General features: G+C 46.1%; 1 protein-coding gene across 1 annotated transcript in view; it reads left to right on the top strand.

The window, feature by feature from the left end:
- Window positions 1-11,106, top strand: part of huwe1 (HECT, UBA and WWE domain containing E3 ubiquitin protein ligase 1) — an 81,463-nt gene extending 70,357 nt beyond the window's left edge. Inside the window, exons 69-84 of the mRNA XM_084187819.1 lie at window positions 115-206; window positions 487-643; window positions 1,811-1,946; window positions 2,922-3,124; window positions 3,386-3,612; window positions 4,599-4,701; window positions 5,474-5,623; window positions 5,928-6,173; window positions 6,462-6,579; window positions 6,832-6,972; window positions 7,286-7,573; window positions 7,893-7,998; window positions 8,642-8,759; window positions 9,123-9,304; window positions 9,747-9,937; window positions 10,208-11,106. Of these exons, the coding sequence (XP_084043945.1) occupies window positions 115-206; window positions 487-643; window positions 1,811-1,946; window positions 2,922-3,124; window positions 3,386-3,612; window positions 4,599-4,701; window positions 5,474-5,623; window positions 5,928-6,173; window positions 6,462-6,579; window positions 6,832-6,972; window positions 7,286-7,573; window positions 7,893-7,998; window positions 8,642-8,759; window positions 9,123-9,304; window positions 9,747-9,937; window positions 10,208-10,310 (2,561 nt within the window). The 3' untranslated portion in view covers window positions 10,311-11,106. The remainder of the gene's footprint in view (window positions 1-114; window positions 207-486; window positions 644-1,810; window positions 1,947-2,921; window positions 3,125-3,385; window positions 3,613-4,598; window positions 4,702-5,473; window positions 5,624-5,927; window positions 6,174-6,461; window positions 6,580-6,831; window positions 6,973-7,285; window positions 7,574-7,892; window positions 7,999-8,641; window positions 8,760-9,122; window positions 9,305-9,746; window positions 9,938-10,207) is intronic.
- Window positions 11,107-12,347: the final 1,241 nt, after the last annotated feature.

Here is a 12,347-nt window from a genome sequence, read left to right as displayed (position 1 = left end):
ACAGCAAATAATACACATCGAGCAATACTAAGGAGTGTGTTTATCTATGTGCACCCTACAAGGTAACGCACCATAGTAGAAGAGAATACTGATGTGTGTGTTTTGTCTCAACAGGGAAGCATAGAGCGACCGTGCTCTGTGTTGAAAGTGACACCAAGCTGGCTTCCACTGGACTCACTGAGAAACAACTACAGCTCTCTGTCGAGGTACCAAATGCCCCCTAAAACTAACACTGGTTCCCTAACTGGGAAAGCTAATCGCTCTCTACGTGGTTAGATGCATGTGTTGGTGTAACCGTTCAAAAGCAGTGTGGCACAAAGAAAGGGACATTCATGGCTGCGTCTGAAATGGCACCATATTCCCCCTACTGTGCACTCCTATTGACCAGCGCCTAGGACCTTCCTCCCAGTTTCAGTCACTTTTCTTCCATTTGGTACCAAATGAACACCCCCCGGGCTTGAGTAACACTTCCCTTCCCTTTCCCAGGTGCTGACCAGTCACTCGTGTTCAGAGGAGGGTCTGGAGGATGCAGCCAACATCCTGCTCCAGCTGTCCAGAGGAGATGGAACCACTAGAGACACTGTGCTTCGTCTGCTACTGAGTGGGGCTAGACACCTGGGATACACACTCTGCAAACAGATTGGTACGAACACACAAACTTGTGCTGTATACACACACACCGTGCTGTCTACTGACATCAGGGGCTAGACACCTGGGAGACGCACTCACACACAGATGCGTCAGTAGGCTACACCATACGCACACAACCATGCACGGTCGAGCTGTTTTTATTCAAAGCCTTACAAAGCTGACACTACACACAATACCAATGGGTGCATATGTTTTCATTTTCACTTTAAGATTTTACGTAAAGACCCATTACAGTCAAAATTCAGTTTATCCAGTTTTTTTAAATCATAGTGTATAACAGCTGATTAAACTAACACTGTAAAAGTATGAGCAAATTTGATTAGTGTTATGCGTATGCAGCATGAACCAATTAAAAACAGTTCTGTAGCAATGAGGTTTGTGCAGTAGGCTATAGGCCCAATACATTATCACTTGAATTGCCCTGCCAATGTTGTTCTTCTCAGACCATTTAGAAATTATATTTTTTTTAATGTAGGTATATGATTACACTGGTAATAGATCATCTGTTGTATTACTTGTGAGGCACAGCTGAGTGAGCATAATAATTTGCTTTTTTGGGGGTGAGGGTCGAGAACACAGTGGTCTGAGCTATCTGATTGGCCAGTGGTAGGCCTATAGGTGCACTTGATTTGCTCTCTGGGCCTGCCCGGTAGGCGTAGTTCTACCCTCAGACAAATGTAATGGTTCAAAATGGGAACACTTTGCCTTCCCGGCGCTAAGGCTGCTGAATCAAGTGCACCTACCGCCAACAGCATGAAACAAATAAAATAACTTGGAACCCACAGCTTTGGAATTGATTGGTAATTGATGGTCTAAAATGTGCAAACACAACCGACTCACTATCTTCTTCCCCTCTTTCCTCCAGGCACGTTATTGGCTGAGCTATTGCTAACTCGTCTCCCTCTCTCCTCCAGGCACGTTATTGGCTGAGCTATTGCTAACTCGTCTCCCTCTCTCCTCCAGGCACGTTATTGGCTGAGCTATTGCTAACTCGTCTCCCTCTCTCCTCCAGGCATGTTATTGGCTGAGCTATTGCTAACTCGTCTCCCTCTCTCCTCCAGGCACGTTATTGGCTGAGCTATTGCTAACTCGTCTCCCTCTCTCCTCCAGGCACGTTATTGGCTGAGCTATTGCTAACTCGTCTCCCTCTCTCCTCCAGGCACGTTATTGGCTGAGCTGCGTGAGTACAACCTGGAGCAGCAGAGGAGAGCCCGGGCCGACGCCCAGTCACCTGACGCCCCGGCCGAGGACACCTCCCTCTCTGCCAGGCTGAATGCCGGCAAGCTCTCTAGCAGGTGAAGAGAGAGCGGGTCTGGGGAGGAAAATAGTACCAGCTGTTTTTCTGGACCAAGATTAAGCCCATTCCTAGTAGGGCCGGGACGATACCATACCAGTATCGCAATACTCGTTAGTATCGTGGCAAGGAAACAAAACACAAAGCGGATTTAACAGCCCTAATGTTCGAAACAAACATGTTCTCTTCCAGAGTCACATTAATTTATTTTCCAAGCTATAGCACTCAATATTTTACATACAGCAGGATTTTAAAGGACCAAAGAGTTTGGTCTGCTTCGTGTATTAATTTTTGCCATGGAAAAAATATGGCTAAACTGGTATCATCCCAGTCCTAATTCCTAGACTAAAAATCACTTTAAATGTTTGTCCAGGGGTAGGCTTTTCAGTTGCTTTTTAGACAGCTTAATATGTGTCTGGCAAACTGGGCTTAAGTGTCTATTAACTCAAGTAGTGTGAAGTGACTGCTTCTAGAGGATTTCAGTATTTTGAGGCTAAATGCACAGTATTAATGACAGTGTCCTGTTGGAGCAGCTTTTTAGAGGCAGCTTTGTGATTAGGCTGACATTTAGCTGTCATAAGGACACAGCTCTCTGGAGATTACAGTGTCATATTAATGGGTAGTCATCACTGGTTCTCGCCTCCTAGTGGGAGAATAGAGAGACCCACACGGTGTTGAGAAATAGGAAAAACACAAATCAAGGCTTGAAATGGAAATAATATATTTATTTTAGTTTTACATGGTCATTTCAAAAAGTGTTGAAATGCAAGGCAGTAATTGTAAGGTTTCGTTTACTCGACAATCCGTCGGTCTGATCATATAACCCACAACTTTTGCCTTGGTGTCTGTCTGCCTGCTTGTCTGTCTGCCTGCTTGTCTGTCTGACTGCGTGTCTACTGCTCTACCACTGGTCCGTGTTTGTATAATGACTGTACTTCGCCTTGTCGCCCATCCTCGCGTGCTGGCGGGGGCGCAGGTTCGACGGCTCGGAGAGCGTGGTGATCGTGGCGGCCCAGAAGCGGACGCTGGGCGGGCGGGAGCTGCAGCTGCCCTGCATGTCCTCCCTGACCTCCAAGACGTCCACCCAGAAGTTCTTCCTGCGGGTCCTGCAGGTCATCATCCAGCTTCGAGAGGACACGCGCCGCGCCAACAAGAAGGCCAAGCAGACCGGACGACTAGGTAGGACAAACGTACACTACTACTCATGTCTTACTCAAATCATTCATAGTAATGGCTGAGTCATCCGTCTGTTCATTTTCGAAATTAACCAAAGTTTAATATAATTAGACAAAAAAAGGACCTTTTATAGACGTGACTGGTTGAGAGCTTTCTCTAGCAAGGTTGTGATATTCCTGATTAATCAGGAATGACAGCTTTTCTAGTCTAGACTTTCTCAGCTCTGGGTTAGTGTTATGTAACTGTTATTTCCTGTGTATCCAGGCTCCACCAGTCTGGGCTCTGCCAGCAGTATCCAGGCGGCGGTACGTCAGTTAGAAGCCGAGGCCGATGCCATCATCCAGATGGTGAGAGAGGGGCAGCGGGCACGCCGCCTCCAGCAGGCACCCCCGCCTTCCGCTTCTGTCGCCGCCTCCGCCGGATCCTCCGTGGCTGCACCCCATGCCGCTGCCGCTGCCCCCCCTGCCCCCGGCACGGCGAGCGCTGCAACGGTTAGCATGATGGGCTGCAACGCACGCACTGACCAAATACTGCTGCTTCTGAGCAAACATGACTACATGCATATTGATCACGCAAGCACACATTACTGCTATTGACTACATGATGCATACTGACTACATGCTTATTCATTAGACCTGTGTTCAAATAGTACTTTTAGCATTGGTTCCATTGCATCAGTCACACTCATTAAAGTGTAGCTGAAGTAATTAAAAGAAAGCAAATACTGTTTTAACCAAGGTCTGATTACATGCATACTGACCATACGCTCACACTATCGATTACATTTGCATGCATATTGATCTTACTCCAAACACGTATACTGACACACTGCTACTGACACCATCGTTGCATTTGAAATCAGCCTACCGTACTGCCCGCAATCTCACACCGACAACCTCAATACCGCTGACATGATGAATGATGAAAGCTGAAAACAGACTGGGAGATATGTGCTGCCATGATGAATGATGAAAGCTGAAAACAGACTGGGAGATATGTGCTGCCATGATGAATGATGAAAGCTGAAAACAGACTGGGAGATATGTGCTGACATGATGAAAGCTGAAAAAAGACTGGGCTGCCAATGATCCGCTGCATTCTGTATTGGAATGACCAGGCAGGCTAGAGCAGACGCTGAAAGTATTTGGAAGGTTTCAAATAGTGTTTGAACCCAGCTCTGGTATGGATGTGATGCCTGCTCTCTCTACTGTATGATGTGATGAGGTCTGTATTGGCTAGCTGTCATGACTTCATGCTTTTAGCCTCCCCCTCTCTCTGTCTGCAGGTTTATGAGAATGTCAATGTCGTCATGCATCAGCATGGCACACTCAGTTTTACGGTTTGCTGGAAAAATGTCTGCCTTTATATTGATCATATTTATCTCTGTCTCTCTCTCTTTCTTCCCATCTGCCCAAATATTCCCCATCTCTGCACCTACTTTTGTCACCCTACCCCCCCCCCCCCATTCCTTCTCCAGTCGGAGGTAGGGTCAGTATCAGAGCCCCAGGCAGCCCAGAGGGATGAGTCTCCCATGGATGTAGACCAGCCCTCCCCTCTGGAGCAGGACCTTGCACCCCTGGGTAAGACTGGCGTTCAGTTGATCACTACCACAACACTAATCACTTAAAGACCCAGTGCAGTCAAAATATTTTTTTTCTGTGTTTTGTATCATATTGTACAACAGCTGATGAAACGAACACTGTAAAAGTGTTAAAACATTTGATCAGTGTTATTTCCTGATAGTTGGTGGTTGAAAATAAAATCTAAACTGGATCTTATGATCAGCAAGTTTACATTGGTGGGACTTTCGTCTTTCCATGGTGAAGTCACCATGCGGTAAATTGGTTAATTGGCCAATAACAAAACGTTCTAAACCTTTCTGCCAATAACAGCTAGTTTTCCCCTCCCCGCTCAGACCATTCCCAGACGGTCCTAGCTAAATTCTTGCTTGAGAAATAGTTTTTTGCTAAAAAGCTATTTTTGCCCATTTTAATGGAAATCTATTGCAGTAAGGTACTTAATTGTTACCCAGAAATGTTTCGATATTGATATAAAATGGCTGCATTGAGCCTTTAAACACACCACAGTGGGTGTGTTCCAGGACGTCTTCATTGCAGTCACACTGCACAGATTATCACATCTCATAATACTTAAAGATGTTAACGTCTCAGGACCTATATTCACATGATAAACCATACATTTTCTAAGATGTGCGGCACAACTGCCAAAAAGAGGACCTGGAATGCAGCCAGAGCCAATCGAACTACAAGATAAATACCATGTTATGGGTGTAATTTGACCTTGTTCAGTTAGTCTTAACACGTGTGCTTTGTATTTCCTTCTCTTGTGCAGATGAAGAAGGCAACAACCAATCGGAGACAGAAGAGCGTCTCCCAGACCTCCCCCTGCTAAGCGAGCAGCTGCTGTTGGACGAGCTGTGGGACATGCTCGGGGAGTGCCTGAAGGAACTGGAGGAGTCACATGATCAGCACGCCGTTTTGGGTATGTGTTAACAGTAGTAAACCGCAAAGTGTGGCACTAAGTTTTACCACACCTTACTGGGTACTATATGTTCAGTGTTTATCGTCCATGGTGTAACCTGAACCAATGTGCTTAAAGTATTAAAAAGTAGTGGTATTGATTTTACATTCAGGCAATGAAACGTTGGAACTGGGTTTTGTTAATAGCCACAAAATGGTACAAATACGACTTTGTAAAAATTGAAATGAGTGTTATTGGACGAGTTTGGGTACTTGAATTCAGCAGTCTACTCACATCCCTCCCCTTCTTTCTCTCTCTCCCTCAGTTCTTCAGCCGGCGGTGGAGGCCTTCTTCCTGGTCCACGCCACAGAGAGGGAGAGCAAGCCCCCCGTCAGGGACACCAGGGAGAGCCAACTGTCCCACATCAAAGACGAGCCTCCCCCCCTGTCCCCCGCGCCCCTCACCCCCGCCACCCCCTCCTCTCTGGACCCCTTCTTCTCCAGGGAACCCTCCTCCATGCACATTTCCTCCAACCTGCCTCCGGACACACAGAAGTTCCTCCGCTTCGCCGGTGAGTTTTGGGACTGGAGAGGAGCGATGGGAGGGTATAGCAGGGGGTGGCTCAAGTATTTTCCTTGCATCCACTCTCCTTGCCAGTCTCTCAAAACATCAAAAGGAAAGCTGATATTTTCCTCCAGTGATTTCCTTGCTTCCCCCTTGGAGACAAGGAGAGCGGACGTGAGGAGTCAAGGAAAATGTTGAGATTCACCCTGGATCATTGAAGACCTACAATGCGACTGACATGTTTCCTTTCTTTCTCTCTCCCTTTGTCTCCCTCCCTCCTTCATTCCCCCTACAGAGACTCACCGCACCGTGCTTAACCAGATTCTGCGCCAGTCCACCACCCACCTGGCCGACGGACCCTTCGCTGTGCTGGTCGACTACATCCGCATCCTCGACTTTGACGTCAAGCGAAAGTAAGGAAGGCTTCTTTTTTGTTTTCAGGCACCTAATGGAAGAAAATAGAATGAAACCGGGAGGGACATCCTGGACTTGCCCAATAAAAAAGCTATAATTTCATCTTCCGTTGCAAAACATTTTAATACGGTTACTTGCCCTAATGAACACCACTGATCGCTCCAGGTCAAACACTGGTCCTTTAGGTGGAACACGTGTCTCTTTCATGATAACATTGTAGCTTCTTTCTTTACTAATTTGACTCCCTCCAGGTACTTCCGTCAGGAGCTGGAGCGTCTGGACGAGGGTCTGAGGAAGGAGGACATGGCTGTTCATGTCAGGAGAGATCACGTATTTGAAGACTCCTACAGAGAGCTGCACCGCAAGAGCCCCGAGGACATGAAGAACAGACTGTAAGGAACAGGGACTCTTTTTCCCCCTCTGTTTTGGTCTTTCTCTCTCTGTTTCGGTCTGTCTTTCTCTCTCTGTTTCGGTCTGTCTTTCTCTCTCTCCCTCTCTCTATCTGTCTTGTCTTTGTGTCTTTTGGTCTTTCTCTCTCCATCTATTTTTGCCTCTCCTTTTCTCTTTTCATATCCCTCTTTCTCTTTCTGTTCTCTGCCTATTTCTCCACATGACATAATGACAGTCAAGTGTACTGACCTCCTTCTCTCTCCCTCTCCCCCCTTTCTCTCTTTCATCCCTCCAATCCCCTCCCCCACCTTCCAGGTACATAGTGTTTGAAGGGGAGGAGGGTCAGGATGCCGGAGGCCTGTTAAGAGAGTGGTACATGATCATCTCCAGGGAGATGTTTAACGCCATGTACGCTCTGTTCCGCACCTCGCCCGGCGACAGGGTCACCTACACCATTAACCCCTCGTCCCACTGCAACCCCAACCACCTCAGCTACTTCAAGTTCGTAGGTCGCGTGGTGGCCAAGGCCGTCTACGACAACAGACTGCTAGAGTGCTACTTCACACGTAGCTTCTACAAGCACATCCTGGGCAAGAGTGTCAGGTAGGGGGGCTGTGGACACAAACACACACACACACATACTACTTCACAAGTAGCTTCTACAAGCAGTTCCTGGGTAAGAGCGGCAGGTACTGTGCCTTACCTCTCGGCTCCAGATACACAGACAATGACATGTACTCAGTATAACCCTTCATCTGTGAACGATTGTTCAATTCAATACAACGTTTTTATCCCACTAAGGGAAACGGTGTTCAGATCATCGAGATGTACTTGTACGTAGCAAGTGTTTTGTTAATTTGTGGAGTATTTCAGTAGTTGATTTAGCTGCTGGTGTTATTGTGTGTCTGTGTTGTGTCCTCAGGTACACAGACATGGAGAGTGAGGACTACCCCTTCTTCCAGGGCCTGGTCTACCTGCTGGAGAATGATGTCTCCACTCTGGGCTATGAGCTGACGTTCAGCACTGAGGTACGTCGTGTGTGCGCGCAATTTCCAAAATGTTCAACTTCATATTCATCATGTCCAGCTCTACCCCAACCCAACGTATGTGAAAATGGCGCGTTTCTATGTATCTTTTGTATGAAAAAAGATGGGAGGAAGATATGTTTTTCCAATGGAATCATCTTGTGTGCATCATGTGATTTCAACCAATTATGCGTAGGCGTTGCCTACTAATTGCCAACTAATTGGTTGAAATCACATGATGCAAAGCAGCTTATTTTTGACTACAAACCATAGAAACACGCCATTTTCACATTTGATGATGTTGGGGTAGTGCTGGACATGATGAATGTGAAGTTGAACATTTTTAAAATGTCCCTTTAACCAAAGTCAGAAAACTGCTAAGTATGCGACTGAGTGCCTCGGGATGCTTATTAAAAATCTGACTTGCCTAAATTATGACTAACAGATGCCAGCCATGACTAAAAATTTAATTGGATAGATTATGGTAAATAGTTACATTTATCTTTTCGCCCTCGCCAGTGAACCCCTCATAGTTCAGCAGAGCCGCCACAGAATTAAATAGAATCTATCTCTCTCCATCTCTGTCGCTCTCTCCTTCCCTCCTCTCTCTTTCCGCCCTCCCCCCCCCCCCTCTCTCTCCCTCCAGGTCCAGGAGTTTGGTGTGTGTGAGGTGCGGGACCTGAAGCCTAACGGAGGCAACATCATTGTCACCGAGGAGAACAAGAAGGAGTATGTCCACCTGGTCTGTCAGATGAAGATGACTGGTGAGAACAGACACACCACCACATAGGAACCGGACACATTTATCAATCAAATGTATTTTATAAAGCCCTTTTTACATCAGCAGTTGTCACAAAGTGCTTTACAGATACCCAGCATTGAAAAGTACATATTTAATTGGCGCGGTATATTTGTGAACGTCCAGTCAAGCACCCAAAGTAATATCATAAATGTTTATACATAGTAATAATTTATTAGAGGTAGCCTTATAAAATAGGTGCATACGTAGTCAAATGTTGCACAGCTGAATGTCTTGTAGTAGTGAAGTACTACTTGTGTGAAATGGTAGCTTTGTAAAAGTGTGTTAGTCTCTACTCTCACTCCCTCTCTTCCTCCTCCCTCTGTAGGTGCGATCCGTAAGCAGCTGTCGGCCTATCTGGAGGGTTTCTATGAGATCATCCCCAAGAGGCTCATCTCCATCTTCACAGAGCAGGAGCTGGAGCTGCTCATATCTGGCCTGCCCACTATAGATATAGACGACCTCAAGGCCAACACAGAGTACCACAAGTACCAGTCCAGCTCTATACAGGTAGAGAGAGACAGACACACGCTACAGTACAATGCACACTGACTCACTCTCTCTCACTCTCTCTCTCTCTCTCACTCTCTCACTCTCTCTCACTCTCTCTCTCTCTCTCACTGACTCTCTCACTCACTCTCTCACTCACACAGAGTACCAGTCCAGCTCCATACAGGTGCATACAGAGACACATAGACACCAGGGTCGTATTCGTTAGAGCAAAATGTAGCGAAACATTTAGCAACAGAAAGGGAAATCTTATTGGACAAGTTCCAGGTAGTCCCTTCCTTTTGCAGTCAGATGTCTGTAGTTTGGTGCCTGATGAATAGCACCAATGATGTCACACATGCCAGATGAGTCTATTGGTTGTATTATATACTATGCATTCATATTGATTGTGTGCTACTGGTCTGTGTAGTGTAGGAGTAAACCTGACTGTTTCTCACCTCAGATCCAGTGGTTCTGGCGGGCCCTGCGTTCCTTTGACCAGGCGGACAGAGCCAAGTTCCTGCAGTTCGTGACGGGCACGTCCAAGGTTCCTCTGCAGGGCTTTGCAGCTCTGGAGGGCATGAACGGAATACAGAAGTTCCAGATCCACCGTGACGACCGCTCCACCGACCGCCTACCGTCAGCTCACACCTGGTAAAGAAATATACACCCACACAGCTCATACCTGGTAAATAACACAAGCACACACACACACAACTGGATCTCAAAAAGTCCTTAGTCTAGTGCTCCTGTCCTCCTCAAAACGTGAAGCAAGGAAATACTCTTATGTTCTCTTCCCCCTGATGTTTTGAGGTGAGGAGAGAGACTGGAGATTCACCCCATGCATCCATGTGTTTAATTAACATATCTAATCTATTGTTCATTGATGTTGATTCCTTCCTAACCTCTCCTTCTCTCCTATAGCTTTAACCAGCTGGACCTCCCAGCCTACGAGAGCTATGAGAAACTGAGACACATGCTGCTGCTGGCCATTCAGGAATGCTCAGAGGGTTTCGGACTGGCTTAGACCTACCCACACTGAGACTCTTAACATATACACGCGGATACACACATGATTTAACTTGCCTGCTCTGAAAGATTGAAACTGATGACACATAGACGCACCATGATATACATTACTGGGTGACCTGTTGGAAAAATGGCCTCTAGACATACAACTGGTTCCTAATCCATATAAAGAAAGACAGACCAGCAGAGCGGTATATGATGGACTGACTGACTGATATTACCTACTACACACAGAGCCTCATGTCGATAGACACACAGACCTGTATCTGGTATGTGAGTCTCCTTCCCCTCCCACATTAAAATGGTAGAAACCTGAGAGGGAGTGGATTCAGAGGATTAAAACATGGACTAATATAAAATACATTCTCTGTTTAGTTTGATTTCTCTGTACAAAAGGTTTGGGAGTTTATGTTTAATCTTTTTTGTTCTTCTCTGGCTGTGTAAAAAGGAGAAGGCTGTTTGTGTGTGAACAGGATGGTTATAAAACCTTTGGGGGAAAATGTTGGTTGTTTCTTGTTGCGAATTTGTGACCTCATAAGCCTTGAAGATGGGGGAAATGTTTTTATGGGGAAGGAAGGAGAAAAAAGTACTTGAGAAGTTTTGAAGAAATGCACTTTTCAAAGTTGTGGCATTTTTAAGGAAGGATGGTACAAAGAAAATGAAGAGTACAAGTGAAGAAAGCAGATAAAGAAATTAACCACCAATTCTAGAGTATTTTTGGCTATTAAATCGCTGACCCAGCCTTGAGCCTTTGAATCAGTGAAATAACTACATGAATAAATGCATAAAATTGAGTCCCATTTGTCTCTTTTAACATTGTTTTACCAATTCTTATATATGTAGCAACCTATCTCACCCTTCATCTGAAACAAACTATAGCCAATCATACTATACCTTAATTATAAAGGTATTTACTCTTCTATTAGTGTGCTGTCGCACTGATGCAAATTGGAGACAATTGTTTCATTTTGTGAAGTATCTTTCTGAAGATGGTGTGGTCATCCTTTGAATTGTAATTGAGATTTCCCTGGCAGATCAAATTGAACCAGTGATGGTGAACCTTTCCAAAGAGCATGAATGGGTCAAGGTGTGGGACCAGTCGGAATCCATCCTCACAAGGTCACTGAAGTCAACGCTGTCCACAAGCAATCGCAATCTACACATTTTTAACTGGTTCATTGGCATAAGAGGAAAAACTGTTTTGTATTGTATCTTTATCATGCTCCTCAGTCCCCCGTCCTGGCCTTTGCTATGTGTTAGTGGAGAAGGAAGGACCATTTCCCATGGGTACTGTACCAGACAGGAGCCACTGGGCTGTGGAGAGGAAAGAGGGGAGGGGTGCAGCTAAGGAAGCAAGTGGGCTGACTTTGCCCGGAGCTGTCACCATCTCACATCAGCCCTTTCCTGGCCTGGTTCCAGATCTGTTTGTGCTGTCTTGCCAACTCCTTTGGGCGTTGTCACGACGTGACGATGCCAAGAAAGCACAAACCGATCTGGGACCAGGCTAGCTCTCCTGTTCAGACATGCTGGTGCAACTAGAGATGACCGCGAGTCCTCCAGCCACAGCTGTGTTGTATTCACCCTTGGTCATGTTACACAGACAGCGACTATATGCCTGCAGTACTACTGATCTGTAGTCTGGGCCTCATCTCAGCCCTCAGCGCCACTCTCACTGCTGAGGGAATTGACAGGACCAAGAGTCTGGACCATTCACTTGGACAGACTGGGTGACAGTGAGTGGAATTTTGATTGGGGCATTTTGTCATATCGTTCTAATTCATTCACCCATGAAGGTATTGATTTGCAGCATCACTAGGATTCATCATTTCATCATGTGGTCCTCTGGAGTTGACAGTAACAACCACAACTCCATTGCAGATGCAATCTCCAGTGCGGTGTCACATTTTGAGCTGGTTCATAATGATTTTCCCATCGACTGAGTGATTGATGAGATTGTGACGTCCACCCCTGGTCAGAAGGACACATGAAGAGGAGAGAGACTGGTCATGTGGTCTGAGGTGTCTGGTGGGCCGAC

The sequence above is a fragment of the Coregonus lavaretus genome (assembly GCF_964263955.1).
Source record: "Coregonus lavaretus genome assembly, chromosome: 22".
Lineage (NCBI taxonomy): Eukaryota > Metazoa > Chordata > Actinopteri > Salmoniformes > Salmonidae > Coregonus > Coregonus lavaretus.
This window is presented reverse-complemented; position numbering and strand designations above follow the sequence as displayed.